The sequence below is a fragment of the Eptesicus fuscus genome, chromosome 13, assembly GCF_027574615.1.
Source record: "Eptesicus fuscus isolate TK198812 chromosome 13, DD_ASM_mEF_20220401, whole genome shotgun sequence".
Lineage (NCBI taxonomy): Eukaryota > Metazoa > Chordata > Mammalia > Chiroptera > Vespertilionidae > Eptesicus > Eptesicus fuscus.
Window position 1 is genome coordinate 57,109,127 of NC_072485.1, and position 20,980 is coordinate 57,130,106.

Here is a 20,980-nt window from a genome sequence, read left to right on the forward strand (position 1 = left end):
ATGGGTGAATGTCTTTTTGTTTGCTCAGCAGAGAACAGTTGCTATATGTAAATAGGGTGCCTCCTCCCTTTGGATGCCTTGGGACATGTATAATAGATTAAGTTAGTTTTGTGCAGAGCAAACAGGTCTGTATTACCAAGAATATGAATAATGTCAGTTTCCATAATTGCTAACATCTGGCTTTCCATAAATCTGTTAAATTGCATAGAAGCAGAATGAGATTTCTGTGTCATAAGTATAGCAATTACATGGAGCTTTGCAGGCAATGTGGTCCTATATTCAAATCTGAAATCTTTTGATTCTGGAACAACAAAAGCAAATCCAGGTTTTGCACCTTGTTTTCAGTGCTCACACTAGGGGTGTTCATCTTTATGCTCAGGTTTCTTAATTTATGAGAGGAAAGCACTGCCAATATGTGTGCAACTTTGTGATGCAAAATGTTGAAAAAGCATACTATAGTTGGTCATTAAATGCCACTTTAGAGATTTTAGAGGAGACCATAAATTAAATATCCTTCTCTAGCCACTGTTTGTGGATCTGTTACTCTTCCAGACAATTTATTTAGTGATTTGTTAATGGGCCTTCTTCTGTATTTATATTCAAACATTTGTCAAGAAACTAGGATGGGAGGGAGGAGGGTACGTTGCCTTGCTATTTGAGTGTGGTTCCTATTTTGTTGTGTTTATCATACTTTGAATCAGACCCAAGGACTTTTCCACACTTCGCAATTAAATGTATTCCCTGAAGAAGAGGGTTGTGGTTATGTCTTAGGCTTAGCGAACAACCCAGAGAATGAATTTTGGCAAAGTAGGCTCTATAATAGTGTCCGTCTGTAAATTTCCTGAATTTAAGTAATTTAAATAAATACATCAAACATCCTCAGTGTATTACATTGTAGTTGGCACTGAGGAGAGAAAAGTGAAAATATTTAGTCTCCACACTCAATAAGCTCGCTAGTTATCTAGGGAGGTGGATATATTACACATCTAACCCCTAAGAGATGAATGCAAGAAGAGCATGGTATATGATGTACAGATAAAGCAAAATGTGAATAGTGACTGTCTTGCAGAATGAGGGGTTGTGATATCTGATCACAATTTTAATAAATACATGGGAGTTAAGATAGCACAGGAAGGGAAGTGCTTAGCTTTTCAATGAATTAACTTATACTCCACCCCATTCCAAATAGGCTGAGAAAAAGTAGAGTTAGGAAAGGGGAGGGTACTCAAATAAGAAAAGGCATGTTCTAGGTCACAGACTGAAGAAACAACATGATCCATGTATCAACTATGGCTTTTGAGTGGAAAGGGGGAAAGGTAGAAGGTAACCATTAAAGTGTAATATTGGGGCATATGGGATATGCTAGGAGTTTGAACCTTTTATTCTAAGCACCAGAGAACCACTGAGAGGTGTTCAGCAAAGGAGTGACATGGACACATTTGCTTTTGCTTTTAGAACAAACACCACTCCCATGTGGAAGGTGTTTAGAGCAATGATCCTCATTTGGATGAACAGAGCCAAGATGTCTGCATGCTACTTTATACCAGTTAAATCATTCTGTAGTAGTGGGAACTGTCCACCAGTACTTTTTCAAGGTTCCCTAAATGCTTTTGATTGGGCCCACAATTGAAACTCCCATAATTAGAGTGAGAAGTGACTAAAATCAGGGAGACCAGAAAGGAGGCTAATGAAATAGTCCCAGTGTTAAGAATGTTGATCTGAGCTAGCACAGAGTTTGAGCAAATCTGAATTTTATTTTTTATGATTATGTATGTAATGAGCCATTGGTATAGCTATCAATTTACTCTCTATCTATATCTCCTAAATATATAAGCTCAACTATAAATGTGATGAGAGAAGTATAAAATTGAATAGTTTGTTTCTTTCAGCAAAAACTGGAAGTGAGAATAATGCAAATGGATCACTTAAGTATTATTCCACTTAATGCTATTACAGTGGGAATTCAGAAGATGTCAATGGTTACTATGAATTGGCTTCATGTTGTGAGATACTTAGCTGAGGAAGTGGGGCTTGAACTTTGTCTTAAATATTTATATTTAATAAATCAAAAACCAAAGATTTATTCTTTATTATGTTATCTACATTTTTATTTTCAAACAATCTTAGATTAAGTAGATATGGTTTTATACAATAGATAAATGGGGGTCAGAGAGGCTCAATAATATGATCAATAACATGTAGTGTCTTTTTTCCCCTAGAAGTGTTGCCTTCTGTGTGTGTATGCATATATATATATATATATATATATATATATATATATATATATATATAATAGGGGCTCAGCACGCAAAATCATGTGAGACCCAGGACCCAGAGTCCTGCAGCTCGGCAGGACCCAGAAATCCACCCGCGCCTCTGGTCAAGTCCTCCAGAGTCAAGTCCCCACCCACCCACGTGTGCCTCTCTGTGTATGCAGCCTCCTGCTGATTGGTCATTATGGCATGATGGTGTGACAACCACAGGCTTTTTATATAAGAGATAAATTTTATTGTTGATAATATTACAGATGTCTCCCATTTCCCCCATTTATCCCCTTCCTTCCAGCCTCTACACACACTCCCAGGTCTTCACTACCCTGTTTCCTGTGTCCATGGGCTATGCATAGCTATACTAATAAAAGGGTAATATGCTAATTAGACCAGGAGACCTTCCTGACATCCTTCTGGACAAAGCCATGGTGGCTGGGCTGAGGCAGAGGCAGTTAGGGGCGATCAGGCCAGGAGGGGAGGGCAGTTGGGGGTGATCAGGCTGGCAGCGGGGGGCAGTTGGGGGTGAGAAGGGCAGTTGGTGGGGGGCAGTTGGGGGCGAGCAGGCCAGCAGGCAGGGTGGTTAAGAGCGATCAAGCAGGCAGGCAGGTGAGCGGTTAGGAGCCAGCAGTCCCAGATGGCTAGAAGGATGTCCGATTGCTGGTTTAGGCCTGTGGGATCGGGCCTAAACTGGCAGTCGGACATCCCCTGAGGGGTCCTGGATTGGAAAGGGTGCAGGTCAGGCTGAGGGACACCCCCCTCCCATGCACGAATTTCGTGCATTGGGCCTCTAGTAATTATATAAGTTCTTTGGTTTGTCTCTTCTCATTCCCCCATCCCCACATCAAGGTATGTCAATTTGTTCCATGCCTCCATGCTTCGGGTCTTATATTGTTGGTCAATTCATTTTGTTCATTAGATTCCACAAATAAGTGAGATCATGTGATATTTGATATTCTCACTAAATGATTAGATCTCTAAGAATTGGCTGTATTTAAATAAAAAGCTAAAAAATACATATGAAATAATAATTAAAAAAAACATGAATAAATAGGCTTTAATGTACTAATTCCCTGACAAATTAGAAAGAAACCCCAAAATTTGTAGCCAGCTGGTCAGAAGAAAGCTTACATGGGTTAAATAGAGATCAGTTAAAAAATGACTACAGTTCTAAATTTTATCATGACTGCTGAATGAATAGCTATTTTTGTTTAAACAATTTGATTTTTAAATTTTAGTAATAAACTTTCAGAACAATCTAAGTTGTAGCAGTTATAATTTCAAATTAATTAATAATGCTATTTCACCTTTTTAACCTACATTTCCCTTCTCTTTTAGCTTGCAGAAATGTTTGCCTTAAAATAAATTTGACTTTAAAATTATATGACAAAGAAGCCACTTAATAAAGATCTTTTAAAAAAGTAAAAACATGAAAACTAAAATATGTAACTCTTATAACACATTTAATATCTACTCCAGGCAAAATAAAAAATTGATATAGTACCACCCATTTACAGAAGATTATGATGTTCTACTAGGAAAATAAAGTAGCAAATGTGACCTTTTAAATTAGAAATGTCTACAACAGGCACTGAGCAAATGTTAAGAAATCTGACTTTTAAAAAGTGCCAAGATAGAATAGGTACTTAAATTGATTTTTCTTAGAACACCAATTCCATGGTAGTATCTGCCCCAGGCTTCCTGATGAAATAGACACTAAAGAAACCTATGACTCATCACTTAAAAACAGATAAACAACAAAAGCAATTTTTAATAATCAATTAACTCCTATGCACAGGAATTTAATTCAATCAAACATGCTCTTTTTATCAATAGCTGACTAATTTTTTTTGTTTTTTTAATAAGGACCTGTCAACAGGGATTCAAAACAAATGTCACTGTATTCCAAAAAGTAACACCAACCAACTCCTCATTAGTCTAACATTATAATATCTTTGGCCAAATGGTGTTATTAGTACGATGAAATTTTTAGTCTGGATTATTACAACTATGTAATACTTTTGCAAATGAAATAAAAAGATATTTCCTTAATGAGAGAAAAAAAAAAAAGAACATACAGTGCGATAATTCAAATGACTTGTACATAGTATGCACTCAATTAAATGAAAGATCTTGTTTTCAAATATGACTCCCACACTTTTAGTTAGGAGGATTTGGAGTAGTGGAAGATGAGAGAGGTTTTAGGCAGGAACGTCATCTAGTAAAATGCTTTGGCAATGACATGGGCATGACCAGGAATAATGAGGAGTAATTGAGGTCCGATTGTAGATAACCTAGAATCTAGGCATCTTAATTTGGGATTATCTCCACAGTTTTCAAAGAAGAAATCAATATTCATTAACTAAATGTCTTGACTCAGGCTACAGTTGGTGGGACAAAATAAAAAAGTAAACCTCAGAATGAATTAGCTTCTAGAAATATTATTGGAATTCCTTAACATCTACTTTGTACCTGTGCTGTGAAGCCAAGTATTATACCAATACAGTGCATGCATTCAGGCAGAAAAGACAGGTCATTTCTCTCTGTTATTTTTAAGTTGCGGTAGTTTCAAAATTCTAGCAAACTTTGACTCATTGTATCATTTTCAAAATTTTAACTAAAAATACTAAAGAAGATTCACATAAGATCTTACACTTGAAAATTAGTTGCAATGTCCAGAGGGTAAATCATTGAAAGTAAACAAACCACAGAATATTATAGTATACTGAAAGATGGCACAGACTTTGGGATCTTGAGTTGACATGGTATAGTGGGAAGAACTCTAGTGCACCTATCATAAGCTCCTGGACACAATCCTTGCTCTGATGTGTACTAGCTGTGTGACCACTCAGCCATCTCTGCACATTAGTTTCTTCTTTTGTAACACGTGAATAACTATTTTATCTTGTAATTAATTATATGGCATAATTCATGAGAAAAAAATACGGTTTTAAAATACTTTGAAGTATTTACTTTAAAATACTTTAAAATATATAAAAAGTGGTAGCAGTTAAATTTATTTTATGCTTTTGAGCATTTTATTGCTTTGAGCACTTTAGGGGAAAATGCCAGTTGTTAGGTCTGATCAAATAATTGAATTGATACTCCCTCCCCTGGGAACTGACCTCTAGGCCACTTCACAAGGGATATTCCACTTTCTCAGACCACATTCCACTTGCTAAGACCATAATCTCTCGCCTCCGGAGTTTCCAGAATCTGGACTTGCACAGATAATTCTCTGCCCAGGAAAAGCCCGCCTAGAGAACTTCTAAAACCTCTGACTTCCCATCTTTGGGGACTGGTGCCATTTTGGGGCTCAGCCCATCTGCTATCCAGATGACCTAATAAATTTATAATTCCTTACCACTTTGGCCTCGAGTGTCCCTCCTTTGGTGACCCTAACACCAATGACAATTTTTTTTTTTAATTTAGTCCATAATCAAGTGCTTGCAACCTTATACATATTTAACATGAAACTGGGGATGTAGAATAAGTTAATTTACATTGTTCTTATTATAGCTTGTGTTTCTCCTTATCATCTCATGAGGACAATATCTTATATGTAAAGAATCTTATGCATAGCAAACTTTTGGCAACAATTTGTTGGAATCAATCTTGTCATCTGAAGGATATTTTAAGGGCATGACAGTAGACTGATCAATGGAGTAGTATACTCTGATAGACAAATGACCAATGTCTTCAAATAGCATAAATATTGTCATAAATAAGAAAAAGACTTGCCTTGGATGGTCTCAGAACTAGTATTAAGAAGTAGAAGCTACTGCTTTATATATTTCATTTCAATTTAAGGAAGATATTTATAACAGTAATTCAGTGATGGAATTGGCTGCCTTGTGAGGTAATAGATTGCCCACTGGGGCTGAACAACTCCCTGGATTGTTGTTAAGGTCACCTGAGCTTTGAATATCGGGGAGGGCTGACTGGATTTATGTTTTCTCTCCATACCTGGATATCAAAGAAAACAAGCAAAATAAATGTGTTTTTCATCGCCATCCACACCAGACCCTATGGTAGCAGTAGCTCTGAGATGTTTTCTCATTTGGTAACATGCTGCTGGCCATTAGGATGGTGAGGCTTGATTAGGAAAGCTCCTCCCAAGAACTATTCCCTCTTCTTTCATCCTTGGCCCCGGGATCTGCCTGAAGTCTAACTGGTTCAGGGTTGCCCTAATTACCCACTTGTTCCTACTCAGGTGTAATCAATCTATTCACACCTTTGCTAAAAGACCCAGATCCCCGTAGGGTGCATCTACACTGTTAAGGATGGTATAGTTCTGTAGTTCTTGAGACTATCCTAAAGTTAATACAGAGCTGCTACCAGATAATTTAGTAATTGGAGTGCAATAGTTGTGAGTTTGAATCTCAGACCTGCCACTCATTAGCTAAATGACAGTGGGCATGATAATTAACTTCTGTGATGAACCTCAGCTCCATTATTTGCAAAATAGAGACAAGAACAGATTCTCCAACACAAAGCTGCCTGGCAGCACAAACGAGATTATGCATGTGAGCAGCTTGGCATAGTACCTGGCACAAGGTAAATGCTCAGTACTGTTAATTGATGCTATTGTGATTAGTATCTAATCTAATAATAGACAAATATGCAAATTGACCATACCTCCGACACACCCACAAGCCACGCCCACAAGCCACGCCCACCACCCAATCAGAGCGAGTATGCAAATTAACCCAAACCAAGATGGCTACAGCCACAGAGAGCAAGGTTTCCTAGGTAACAGAGGAAGCCAAGCTTTCTGCCAGCCGTTGCAGGCCGAAGCCTCCACTCAAGCTACAAAGTTTCAATTATAGAAGGTAAACAAATTCAAACAAATGGCGGCAGAATGGAGCTTGAGAGAGCAGGTCAGGGTTGCCGCCGGCAACAGGGGAAGCAAAGCTTTCCACACACCCTGGGCAGGCCCACCCGCTTAAGGCAACAAAGTTTCAATTATAGCCCCAACACAAATGGCTTCGGGCCTCGGAGGGAGCCCCAGGCTTGGCTCTGCTCCAGGCTACAAAGTTTCAATTGTAGAAGGAAAATAAATTCCAGATACCAGTGCCTCTGCTTGCGTTGCCAGGGGGCGTGGCCAGTCTGCAAACCACCACAGGTCCCTCACTCAGGCCGCCCCACACCCCAAGGGAACCCCCACCTGATCAGGGACACCCTTCAGGGCAAACCAGCTGGCCCCCACCCCTGTACCAGGCCTCTATCCTATCTAATAAAAGTACTATGCAGATTGATCATCACTGCAATACACAATACAGCTGTCCCCATGTGGTCAAAGATCCTGCCCCCATGTGGACACAAGATGGCCACCACAAGATGGCCAGCAGGAGAGGGCAGTTGGGAGGAACCTGGCCTGCAAGGGAGGGCAGTTGGAGGTGATCAACCCTGCAGGAGAGGGCAGTTAGGGGTAACCAGGCCGGCAGAGGAGGGAAGTTGGGGGCAAACAGGCTGGCAGCAGAGTGGTTAGGGGGTGATCAGGCTGGCAGGCAGAAGTGGTTAGGGGCAATCAGGAAGGCAGGCAGGCAAACAGTTGGAAGCCAGCAGTCCTGGATTGTGAGAGGGATGTCCGACTGCCCGTTTAGGCCCGATCCCAGGGATCGGGCCTAAACGGGCAGTCGGACATCCCTTGAGGGGTCCCAGATTGGAGAGGGTACAGGCTGGGCTAAGGGACAACCCCCCTCCGTGCACGAATTTCGTGCACCGGGCCTCTAGTTTTCTAATAATTGGCTGGATTCAAAACTCTGTGCTTCCTTTATTGCAGACATTGATGAATGTGCCTTACGAACCCATACCTGCTGGAACGATTCTGCCTGTATCAACCTGGCAGGGGGCTTTGACTGCCTCTGTCCCTCTGGGCCCTCCTGCTCTGGTGACTGCCCCCACGGAGGAGGAGTGAAGCGCAACGGGCAGGTGTGGACCCTGAAAGAAGATAGGTGTTCTGTCTGCTCCTGCAAGGTAAGGTTGATGCATGCTGCAGAACTTGTGATGGTGCTTTTTTGCTCTTCCTCCCCACCTCTTCCCCCAGCCTGTTGACTCATGGGCGTCCTGTGGTTCTAATCTACCTGACAGCTAATGATGATGCTGGGTGGCAGGCATACCTGCTCTTAGTGAAAAGTGAGGTGTGAGTTTGAGAAGGGGCTGCAGGGCCGAGAAAAGCCAGTTAGTCCTCCCACTGAGGGCCTGCAGTGCCTTTCAGGTTGGTCGGCTGAGAGCTTTAATGAGCCCTCATCCCACACGTATACAAACTTGCTAATTAGAACTAGTCTTTGCCTTAAATGATCACCTGTATGAACTTGCTCCTTCCTGTGGTGACATTATCCAGAAAAGCAAGGCTCAGAGACCTGCCTCCAGTGGTCAGAGACAGGCCAACCTCCATGCTGAACAAATGATAATGATAACATGGAGGCCTCCTCTTAAATGATACATTCTTTGTTGTTCTCGTCGCCAGGCTGCTCCTTACATTAAGTTGTTCGGAAGGGACTTTAATGCTTATGGAAATAGAATTCTGTCATCAACTGGTTTTGCTTTATGCTTTTGCAAAATGGGCCTATCAAGTGTTCGATTTCCTTGTGCGTTATTTCAGCTTTTGTTGATCTTGCCGATTCAGTTTCCTTTGATAGTGCTTTGCTGTAGCTCTTTCATTGTATAGTTATGTCTTTTGGGATGAGGCTGTTTAATCTTGGGCTTTATGGGCATGTGAACCACAAGAAATTACTTGCTGAGTAGCCTCAGAGAGCTGGTCTCCTGAGAAATTCCGAGTGCTCCCTAGAAACCGTTTAAAAAGACCTTGGAAAAAACTGCAATTCTTTTACTTGCCTTCTAGTTGGTCATATCTCCAAGAGACTTGGAGCACCTACTTAGGAGACCTATATTATCAAGTCTTTAGATCATTACCCACAACACCCATTTTCCCCTTTATTAATAAACCTAGTTTAGTACATCCAAACTTAGGTCTACTACCCCCCACTTATGGAGCACCTCCCATGTTCCAAGCAATCTGTAATTTAAAAACAGTATCACGTTTAATATAGCTCAATTTTGAAAGGTGAGGAAACTGAGTTTCTAAGTAATAGGGCAGATAATGTCCTAAATATCACAAGACATAAATGTTTAAGCTGGGAGTTGAATTCCACTTGCTTGCCCCCCATTTCATAGTTTTCTCATCTTGCCCTATGTCCTGTAACACTCTACAGATGATATGGTGATGTAATTGGCACACGTGAAACCAATTAAGCAATCAGTCAACCCAACTTGCCTGAGCGCAAACTCCCAACTCAGTACTAAGTTAATGAATGTGTGGGACATTCCCTCAAGAAGTTTTCAAGTTATTAAGTACAAATATTAAACCATGTGGCAATGACTCAAAGGGGAAAAGTTTTTAAGCGAAGAGAAGCTCCTTGTGGGTTAAAGAGTTGAGAAGGGCTCATGGAAGAGGTTGGCGCTTAGGTCTCCATTCTGCAAGGAAAATGTAGAAATTTTCCTCTACTAGTTCTTTTCCAGAAAATATTGTTTTTCTAAACTTTGGAGGATGATCACAACCTGACCCCGTATTTATTTGAGGCTCTGTAGATCCCCATGCCCTGGAATAGGCAAAACATTTTAGATGAATCTTGACTAGGGTAAAACTAACATTTCTTTTTCAGTTTTGGTTTTATTTAAGCCCATGATAAAGCATGGGACTTACCAATCATTTACAGCTTTCCAAAGCTTCATTAACTGTGCTAACAACCCAACCAGCCTAAGTTGATTGATTTTAATTTTCACTCATAAAGTTCCTTTTAAGTCTTAAGAGAATTAGACTGAAGTTGCCACAGGAGATACACAGTATTTTTTTTATCTTATTTTGTTAATATAATGCCAACCCCATCACCACTGTCTCCTTTATAAAGTACTAGGCAGATTTCTTTTCATACATCTTTTTTCTTCCTAACCGGATTTATTATTCATTAATAGTATATCTTTCAGGAGGTTGTGGAGGATGAAGAAGGTCTTATTTAATGAGCTGAATAAAGACCCTTAAATCAAATTGAATAAATAATCATCAAAAAAAGAATATTTGTGACCCTTCTTGTTTGTTTCCATTATTTATAGTTGAAGGTGTTCCATTCTGATTTTTTTTAATTTCAATTACAGTTTACATGCAATACTATATTAGATGCAGGTATATAACATAGTGATTTAACATTTATATAACTTTATAACATATGAAGTGATTGCCCTGGTAAGTCTAGAACTCATCTGACACCATACATAGTGATTACACTATTATTGAACATACTCCCTGTGCTGTACTTTGAATCCCTGTGATTATCTTTATAACTGGCAATTTGTATTTCTTAATCCCTTCTCCTTTTTCATCTATCTTCCAAAACCCTCCTATCAGACAACCATCTGTTTTGTTAGTTTATTTATATTGTGTGGTTTTTTATTTCACAACTAGAGGCCCGGTGCACGAAATTCGTGCACGGAGGAGGGTTGTCCCTCAGCCCAGCCTGTACCCTCTCCAATATGGGACCCCTTGAGGGCAGTCGGACATCCCTCTCACAATCCAGGACTGCTGGCTCCCAACTGCTTGCCTGCCTGCGTTCCTGATTGCCCCTAACCGCTTCTGCCTGCCAGCCTGATCACCCCCTAACCACTCTGCTGCCAGCCTGTTTGCCCCCAACTTCCCTCCTCTGCCGGCCTGGTCACCCCTAACTGCCCTCTCCTGCAGGGTTGATTACCTCCAACTGCCCTCCCTTGCAGGCTTGGTCCCTCTCAACTGCCCTCCCTTGCAGGCTGGGTGCCTCCCAACTGCCCTCTCCTGCTGGCCATCTTGTGGTGGCCATCTTGTGTCCACATGGGGGCAGGATCTTTGACCACATGGGGGCAGCTATATTGTGTGTTGCAGTGACAATCAATCTGCAGATTACTCTTTTATTAGATAGGATAGAGGCCTGGTACAGGGGTGGGGGCCAGCTGGTTTGCCCTGAAGGGCGTCCCGGATCAGGTGGGGGTTCCCTTGGGGTGTGGGGCAGCCTGAGCGAGGGGCCTGTGGTGGTTTGCAGGCCGGCCACGCCCCCTGGAAACCCAAGTGGAGGCCCTGGTAACTGGAATTTATTTTCCTTCTACAATTGAAACTTTGTAGCCTGGAGCGGAGCCACGCCTGGGGCTCCCTCCGAGGCCGAGGCTGGCAGCCATTTGTGTTGGGGTTATAATTGAAACTTTGTTGCCTTAAGCGGGTGGGCCCAGCCAGGGTGTGCGGAAAGCTTTGCTTCCCCTGTTGCCGGCGGCAACCCTGGCCTGCTCTCTCAAGCTCCATTCTGCCGCCATTTGTTTGAATTTGTTTACCTTCTGCAATTGAAACTTTGTAGCTTGAGTGGAGGCTTAGGCCTGGCAAGGGCAGGCGGAAAGCTTGGCTTCCTCTGTTACCTAGGAAACCTTGCTCTCTTGGTTTGGGTTAATTTGCATACTCGCTCTGATTGGATGGTGGGTGTGGCTTGTGGGTGTGTCGGAGGTATGGTCAATTTGCATATTTGTCTATTATTAGATAGGATTACCAAGAACACTGCAAGTGGTGGCCTACAGGGAGCTTAGCCAATGAGTTGTCAGAAAAGGTATTTACTCTCAAACTGGTGTGGCTCAGTGGATAGCGCGCTGGCCTTCGGACTGGAAGGTCCCAGGTTTGATTCCTGTTAAGGGCATGTACCTTGGTTGGCGGCACATCTCCAGTGGGGAGTGTGCAGGAGGCAGCTAATCGATGTTTCTCTCTCATTGATATTTCCGACTGTCTATCCCTCTCCCCTCTTCTCTGTAAAAAAAATCAATAAAATATATTTTTTAAAAAGGTGTATCCTCTGCAGCTCATGCAGCCCCTGTGTTGTGTCCACTGGGCTAGGGGTGTGTCCCTGCCACCCGGTGGTGGCTACTGGGGTCTCCGCACACCCCAGAGGCCAGCAGCCCCCTGTGGAGGGCGCTGGGCTGGGGGCGTGGAAACGAACCCCCACTTGGTGCTGGAGCTTGGAAAGCCTCTGGGGCGGGGTGGGAACATCCCCGTCTCCAAACTCCCTGAGGCCAGCAGTCAGCCCCACCATGGGCCCCAGGCTGAGGGCATGCAGGGACCCTGGGCAGCACGCAGCGGTGGCCACCAGGGTCTTGGCACACCCCAGAGGCCAGCAGGCAGCCCCCGGTTGTGGGTGCCTGGCTGGGGGTGTGACCCCAAACCGCTGCTTCGTGCGAGAGCCTTTGCAAGCCGCTGGGGGCGGGGCGGGAACATCCCCGCGTTGCTATAGTGACGCGGGGATGTTCCCGCCTGCCAGGCGGCTTGGGGCCTGCACCCATAGGCTTCAAGTGGCCAGGGGGCGTTCTGGGACCCCTGCCACTCAGGACCTAAGCGTGGGCCTACAGGCTAGGAGAGGCCTGGATCCGGAGGATGTTTCTGGGACCCAGGCCGCTCAGCGCCCGCATATGCAAATTAACCGCCATCTTGTTTGCTCTGATTGGCTGTGGGCATAGCGAAGGTACGGTCAATTTGCATGTTTCTCTTTTATTAGATAGGATAAGTAAAATAATACGTTATTTGTCTTTCTCTGTCTGATTTAATAGCATAATACCCTCTAGGTCCATCCATGTTGTCGCAAATGGCAAATATTGGCAAATATCTTTGTCCATTAAGTAGGTTTGATGGATTCCTTGGCTGTGTAAAACTTTTTAGTTTCATGTAGTCCTGTTTGGGTTTTTCTTTCCCTTTTGTTTCCCTTGCCCAAGGAGACATATCCAAAAAATTATTGCTAAGAGCAATGTCCAAGAGTGTACTGCCAATGTTCTCTCTTAGGAATTTTATGGTTTTGGGCCTTACATTTAAGTCTTTGGTCCACTTTGAGTTTATTCTTGTATATGGTATAAGAAAGTGATCCAGTTTTATTATTTTGCATGTATCTGTCCATTTTCTAAACATCATTTATTGAAGAGACTGGCTTTACCCCATTGTATATTCTTGTCTCCTTTTTCATAGATTTATTGATCATATAAGCATGGGTTTATTTTCTGCCTTCTCTATTCTACATTGACCTATGGGTCATTTTTTGGATGCCTTTCCTGTTCTGTTTTGACTACTATAGACTTGTAGTAGTTTGGTATTTCTTTTGATACAATTGTAAATGGGATTGTTTTCTTAAAGTCTTTTTCTGATGGTTGGGTTATTGGTGCATATAAATGCAACTGATTTCCAAATATTAATTTTGTGTCCTGCTATTTTACTGAATTCATTTATTAGTTCTAATAGGGTATTTTTTTGTGTGTGTGGATTCTTTAGGGTTCTCTATAGACAGTATCATGTCATCTGCAAATAATGACAGTTTTACTTTTTCCTTTCAAATTCAAATCTTTTATTTTTTTATTTTTGTCTGATTGCTGTGGCTAGAACTTCCAATACCTTGTTGAATAAAAGATATCCATTTTCTTGTTCCTAGCTTTAAAGAAAAAGCTTTTAGCTTTCCACTGTTGAATATGATGTTAGCTGTGTGTTTGGCATTTATGGCCTTTATTACATTTAGTTATATTCTGTTTATTCCCACTTTCCTGAGAGTTTTCATCATAAATCGGTGTTGGATTTTGTCAAATGTTATTCTGCATCTATTGATGTGATTATATGATGTTTATCCTTCATTTTATTTATGTGATGTATCATGTTAATCGATTTGTGGATATTGATCCTGGCTGACATCCCAGGAATAAGTCCTACTTGATCACGGTATATGATCTTTTTAATGTATTGTTGAATTTGATTGGCTCATATTTTGTTGAGGATTTTTGCATCTATGTTCATCATGGATATTGTTCTAAAATTTTTTGTAGTGTTTGTGTGTGTGTGTGTGTTTTAATCTGTATAATATTAGCTTTGTAAAATGAGCGTGGTAGTTTTTCTTTCATTTCAATTTTTTGGAATAGTTTGAGAAGAATAGGTATTAATTCTTCTTTGAATGTTTGGTAAAATTCACCTGTGAAGCCATGTGGTCCAGGTCTTTTGTTTGTTGGGAGTTGTTTTTTTTGTTTGTTTGTTTTTTATTACTGATTTTATTTTATTAAAGTTATCATTCTCTTCAGATTTTTGTTCTTCCTGATTCATCTTTGAAAGATTGGTATGTTTTTAGAAATTTATAAATATTTGCAGGTTTGTCCTACATTGGGTGTGTAAATGTTTATAGGAGTTATGTCCTTTTGTTGGCTTGATCCCTTTATCATTATGAAATGCCCTTCTTTGTCTGTTACAGCCCCTTTTAAAAGTCTATTTTGTCCCTTAAGTATTGCTACTCCTACCCCAGCTTCCCTTTTTTCATTTCTAGTTGCATAAAATATGTTTTTCCATCCTTTTACTTTCATTCTGTGTGTTCCTTTTGATCTGAAGTGGGTCTCTCATAGGCAGTATATGTACTCTGCCGGAAGTAGTAGGTGTTGTTCTGTTGTATTCTAATTTGATAAGAAAAAAATCTCCAGTACTTAATCCACCAAATTGAATATTTTGGAGGCTAAGAAATAAAGTCAGGGTTGGGATATAAAATACTGGCTTTTTAATCATATCTGTGATGTTTCAAATCCAAGTAAAACCAAATTACACAAGCCAACACAGGGTCGATGCTTACTTTTGTAAGAAAAAAAAAAAAAAAAGCAGGGTCAGCATTCTTTTAAAAGGCCACTTTCCCCTTGAGATTCAACATACCAGGTTATTGTTTCATGCCGATTGGAAAAAAGGCCTTGAAACATGTCCAATACTGAATGGAGTTCAAAGATAAAGGTAGGCTGGCACAGTGGATTTAGCTTTTGTTTAGATGCTATGTGCTTCCTTGGCAGGGACAATGATTTTGTGCACCTTTTGCCCATGTAATTGATTAGACACAGAATGATTGCTGTATTGTTTAGAATCTGTGCTTCTCCAGCATTACCCATACCACAGAAACACAGATTGAAAAATGGTCCTTCTCTGAGCTTGATTCTTAAATCTTAGTTACAGTCCAACTTCTTTTCATAGATACCCACGTGTGGCTCTTTCATTCATAAATTTGTCCATGGCCTTAGGAAGACATCTTTATTTTCCACATGGGAAGATGGAGAGATCTCAGGTTTATTATATTCTAGGAAATGCAGTGTTTTTATATTGGAGTACACAGAATAGTGAAATGGAAACACAATTAACCAACTGTCATGCCATGGTAAAGTCATGAACAGTTTGCTGTGGGAACATAGGGTGGGGAAGTAGGCTGTATTCTGGGAGGATGCAGAATGGAAAAGGGAATGACTTCACAGAGTAGGTGACCTTTGAGTAAGACCTTAAAATGTAAGAAAGTTAGCCAGTTAGAAATGTAAGAAGGTGAATCTCAAACAGAGAAAACAGCAAGAAGATATCAAAGCATAACTATATCTGTTGTGCTAAGGGAAATCTGAAGTGAATGATGAGGTTAGAATATCAGGAGCAAGTAAAGTCTGAGAAAGATATAATTGGTGATGAGCCTGGAGATAAAGGCTGGCAGGACAGTGTCGGGCCATGGAATTTAGACTTTATCCTATGGGAAGCAGAGGATCATGAGTGTTTTCATTTAGGATTAGCATGGCCCAATCAAAGTCTGATTCACAGCATGAGGGAAGGACCGAAGAGACCAAATCTAAATGGAGAGATATCACATAGGCTGAAGTAAAGGTTCAGGAGAGTAAAGAAAAGAACCCAAAAGATGGATAGAGAGATAAGATGACATGAAAGATGACACAGAAATGAAATGATGGGTCCTGATGGATGATGATGTCAGACACTCAGTCTCTGTCACCATGTGTGCCCTCATTCTGTGAGCAAAGAGGAAGCTTCAGAGTGGCACCGCTGAGACTTAGCTGCCCATTTTCCTGGGTGAAAAGAGTTCAGGTGCCATAGACAAGAGAAAGAGCCAGGATTTGCCCTTTAGACTTGCATTCACTCGATAAATGTTAGATATTATAGTACTTACATTTACTCTCACACCTACACCTTTACCCACTGCTATCATTAGTAACTGGAAAATCCAGTGGGAGGAAGAGAACAATATACTAAGACCAGATTTCATTTCTGTGCAGTTTTTTAATTAAAAAGAGGAGTGAATAGCATTCATCCCGAAACAAAATATAATCCTGAAGACTTGAGCAATACCAGGTCTTGATTTTTTTTGGGAATTACAGGATGGGTAGGCAAATGCATACCATAAATAACCATTCACCCATCATGTCATAATCAAGTCAGGGACAAATTGCTGTGGCAACACAGAAGCGGGGCAAAGTGAGGAAGACCTTTGCCACAAGATCATCTAGAATGCTGGCCATTTCACCTGCCCTCATATAAGTCTTTGCCCAGAAATTGAAGAAGATGGCCATGGTAGGGCTCCTTCACTTCCTTCAAGCAAGGAGAGAATAACCCTGTCTGCAAGGAGTAATATAGTCCTTCCATTCTCCATGCTCACTCATAGAGCAAAGAACAGGGATGAGTCAGACTGTGCCTGGGGCCATAGTAGCAGTTAGCTTTCTGGAATCCTGCAACCTATTCATTAAAAGAAAAATGCTTTTCTTTGTTCTCTAAGCCTAATATGCAGCATTGTCAATACCCTCCTAGCTAGGGTGCTCTTGATGGCAGGAGTTGGCTGTATAAGCTCTAAGATTGTTTCCTTTTCTTTGAAAGATGAACATATTGGCTGGTTTAGTTCTGCCCTCAAAACTCTGGTTTTGTCAAAAAGCAGGGTCTCCACGTCCATTCCCCGCACTCCATCGTCCTACTGTGCTGTTTCAAACCCTTTCTTTTCATCGCAGGAGCTTGAGGGCTGCACCACGCTAATTCCCTAATTGACTGGGCACTTTGGTTCTCCATCAGTGGTTCTCCAACTTTCCCCTACCAGAATGACCTGTAGGGCAGGTTGATCACTGACTTAACTTTCAGATACTGTGACTTAGTAGGTCTGGGTTGGGGCACAACTATTTGCTTTTCTGACTAGTTTCTGGGAGATTCTAATGGTGCTGGTCAGAGGACTACACTTTGAGAACCAAGCCCCAATAACCCTTCTTATCTCAGATTGTCTGAAATCATTTTTCCCACCCTCTAGCCTCCTCATGATACAAAATCACTATTATAAAATTCCAGATTGGGATCTAGTTCCTGTTTTGTTATTACATGTGACAGCCATTTCCACTCTCTGGGCCTGGTTTCTTCTTCATTAGAGTGAGACAGTTGGATTAAATGACAGCTAAAGGTTTTCAACCCTGTGAGCTAATTAAAGAGGACTAAGGGATTAGTTTGTGGAAGTAATCTGAAGGCATAATTAATATTTTAGAAAACAATTGGGTATCACAGTTCAATAAATTTGTATGTGAGGAGGTAGAACAAATGTGTCTATAGTACCATGCCTAATTGTATACTTTATATCAGAGATCAGATAACTTTTTCTGTGAAGGGCCAGATAGGCTTTGCATACTGTAAGGTTTCTGTCTCAAATATTCAATTCTGACGTTGTGTGAAAGCAACTACAGCCAGTATGTAAATGAATAAGGGAAGCTATGTTACAATAAAACTTTATTCATAGAATCAGATGACTGTCCAAATTTGGACTCTGGGTGGCAAGTTTGCCAAACCCTGCTTTATATTATTATTCAATTTACATAAATAATTTTACCTAAGTCCACCTTCTTGATTTAAAAGTTCTGAAACTGTGGCAGAAAGAAAACTAGTAATAATTATGCAATCTGGAGTAAATGTATCAATGTGTGGACTATTCAGTAATAAAATGTGTAATTTACATAATAAAACCTATAATTTTCTGATACAGAGTAAGAATAAATTAGTTTTTTATTTGCTAGGGAAGTATGTGTTAATGCTTTTTAAAATTCAGAAGCAATTCAAATATTACAATACTTATTAGTTGTTTATAGCTGAACTTTCAGTATAAAACTGCATACAAGCATTTAGATCCTATGGTAGAAGAGTTGGAAAATACATCTTTGGCATTTAAGTGGGGATTGTTCTGACCACTCCAGCTGGGGTAAAGGTCAAGCTCTGAGAATGACCCCAGGGATCATGGCAAGAAGGATTACTCACCTTCAGTTGGAACCATTCTCTTGCCAAATATGGATTCTAGTGCGATTGTGCTCTGTGAGCTGAGGTTTTATAATGGCTTTCTCATTGAATTAATGAAGTCACCTGTGACATTTTCATTATTAAAAATGATTTTCTTGACAGTTACCCTGTAATTTAAAGCCAAAGTGAGCATAGCCATTGTTCTGAACATGTTAGAGACTAAGAGGGGCCCATTTGGCATTTTCACATAATTGATGAGATGTGAAATTGCTTTATTTTACAGTAAGCTGGAGGCTATTCGCTTATTCTTATTCATCCTTTTAGTCTGCACATTGGGAGAATCCTGACACTCTGATTGGGTCTCATTGTCTTTTGTATAGCAGTCAATTCCAAAAGAATCTATTTCCGTGTTCCTGGTACTCATGGATACAGCTATGTAGGGTCTTGAAGACTGATTCTTCTGTATTTGGGGGGAGGGGAGGAATAATATTGTGCCCACTGAGCTGACCACATCGTATCATGTCATAGCTATTATTGCTTTTCTTAGCTTCTGTTGATTAAAGAAAACCTTTAGGGAGTCATTTTAGACAATGGGTATGTGAGAAAAATATATTAGTGAGCTAAAAACAATGGTATATGAGCTATAAGCCATTACTCTATTGGAAGATTCCTAGGATCCAGCCACTTCTTTGTTCAGACTAGCTGAATTCTGATTCAACTCAACTCTAGTTAAGCAATGAGTTGCTCTCTTTCCAGAAACACACATACATGAATATGTGTGTACATATGCATGTGTATATATATGTCATTATGTAAAATTTCCCAGGAGCCAAGAAAGGGGCTGTCAACTCCAGCATTACATTATAAGTTTCTTAAGGGAATATACATAAGAAATTTATCTTGCTTGGTGATAAGATGACATAGATATCAGCTGCACCACTACAGAATGTTCTAAGGGTTTATATAGGACAGGGCAGGATGGATAGGGGTACTGGGGTGTGACTCACCCCAGAAAAGGGGAAAAAGAGCTTCCATGCTTTCTCACAGTAAGGCAAAAGACTGTTGCAGGAACCAGCACCCCGTGGAGCACAGGGAGGGGTCAATCAGGCTGTCTCTGAGGGATTTAAGGGAAAAAATCTGTATTCTGCCTGGGATCCAGGTCGCAGGTCCAGCTCAGACAGTGGTCACATCATGGAATGGTCTTTCTTCCATTAACGTATAAGTCTTTCATCCTGTAGTATTTTGGAACATTATAATTTCTTGTCTTTTTTATTTTAATTTATTGGAGTAACATTGATTAATAACATTACATAAATTTCAGGCTTACAACTTTATAACATATCGTCTGTATACTCTATTGTGTGCTCACCAACTGAAGTCAAGTCTCCTGTCACCATGTATTTAGCTCCCTTTTCCCTCTTTGTCCTTTCCCTACCCCCTTCTCAGGTAATCAACATTCTGCTGTCCGTATCTATGAAGTTTGTTTGTTTGTTCCTTTGTGGCTTTTTGTTTTATATCCCATATATGACTGAAACTAAAGGCCTGGTACATGAAAATTCATGCACTGAAGAGGGCTCCCTCAGCCTGGCCTTCCCCCTCTCACAGTCCAAGAGCCCTCAGGGACAGGAGGCAACCTGGTGATCAGGGGAAGGTGACGCCCCATCATACCTCTGCTGCTGCCACTGCTGGCAGCGCAAGCCTTGGCTGGCCCTAGTTACCTGAGCCTCAGGCTGCCCTGGGCAGCCACCTTCTGAGGCTTTCCTGTACCTTGGGCCGGCCCTGGGTGTCTGGACAGCTGCCATCCAAGGTTTGCCTGTGCCTCAGGCCAGCCCTGGGCTGCTGGGGAGCTGAGGGGATTGGTGGACTCCAGAGGCAGGTACGCCAGTGGGCACCACCATCTTTGAGGGTGTGGCAGTCAATTAGCATATTCCCTCCTTATTGGCTGTCTGTGCCGCCATCTTTGAAGGCAGGGCAGTCAATTAGCATAGTCCTTCTTTATTGGCTGTGGGCGCCGCCATCTTTGGGACTGTGTGAGAGTCAAATAGCATATTCCCTCTTTATTAGGATAATATGGCTCTTGCTCTTTTCCATATGACTTATTTCACTTAGCATGATACTCTAAGATGGATCCATTTTGTCGCACATGGCAGTATTTTTTCTCTCTTATGTCTAAGTAGTATTTCATTGAATATATGTATCATTTTTTTCTTCATTCATCCCTCCATCAAAGGACACTGAAATTGTTTCCATATCATGGCTTTTGTTAATAAAGCTGCAATGAACATCCTATCTAATAAAAGAGTAATATGCAAATTGACCATCACTACAAGACACAAGATAGCTGTCCCATGTGGTCAAAGATGGCTGCCCCCATGTGGACACAAGATGGCTGCCACAAGATGGCCTGCAGGGGAGGGCAGTTGTGGGCAATTAGGGGTGACCAGGCCAGCGGGGGAGGGCAGTTGGGTGGGACCAGGCCAGCAGGGGAAGGCAGTTGGGGGGTTACCAGGCCTGCAGGGGAGGGCAGTTGAGTGGGGACTAGGCCTGCAGCAGAGGACAGTTGAGTGGGGACTAGGCCTGCAGCGGAGGATAGTTGGGGCAGGGACCCAGCCCCTCAGGGTAGGGCAGTTGG

At 41.4% G+C, this 20,980-nt stretch overlaps 1 protein-coding gene across 3 annotated transcripts in view; it reads left to right on the forward strand.

Annotated features, from left to right (window-relative positions):
• Positions 1 to 20,980, forward strand: part of NELL1 (neural EGFL like 1) — a 689,563-nt gene that overhangs the window by 657,987 nt on the left and 10,596 nt on the right. For all 3 annotated transcript variants that reach the window (XM_008148966.3, XM_008148967.3, XM_054725521.1), the window contains one exon: positions 8,053 to 8,246. In XM_008148966.3, coding sequence (XP_008147188.2) covers positions 8,053 to 8,246 — 194 coding nt within the window. The remainder of the gene's footprint in view (positions 1 to 8,052; positions 8,247 to 20,980) is intronic.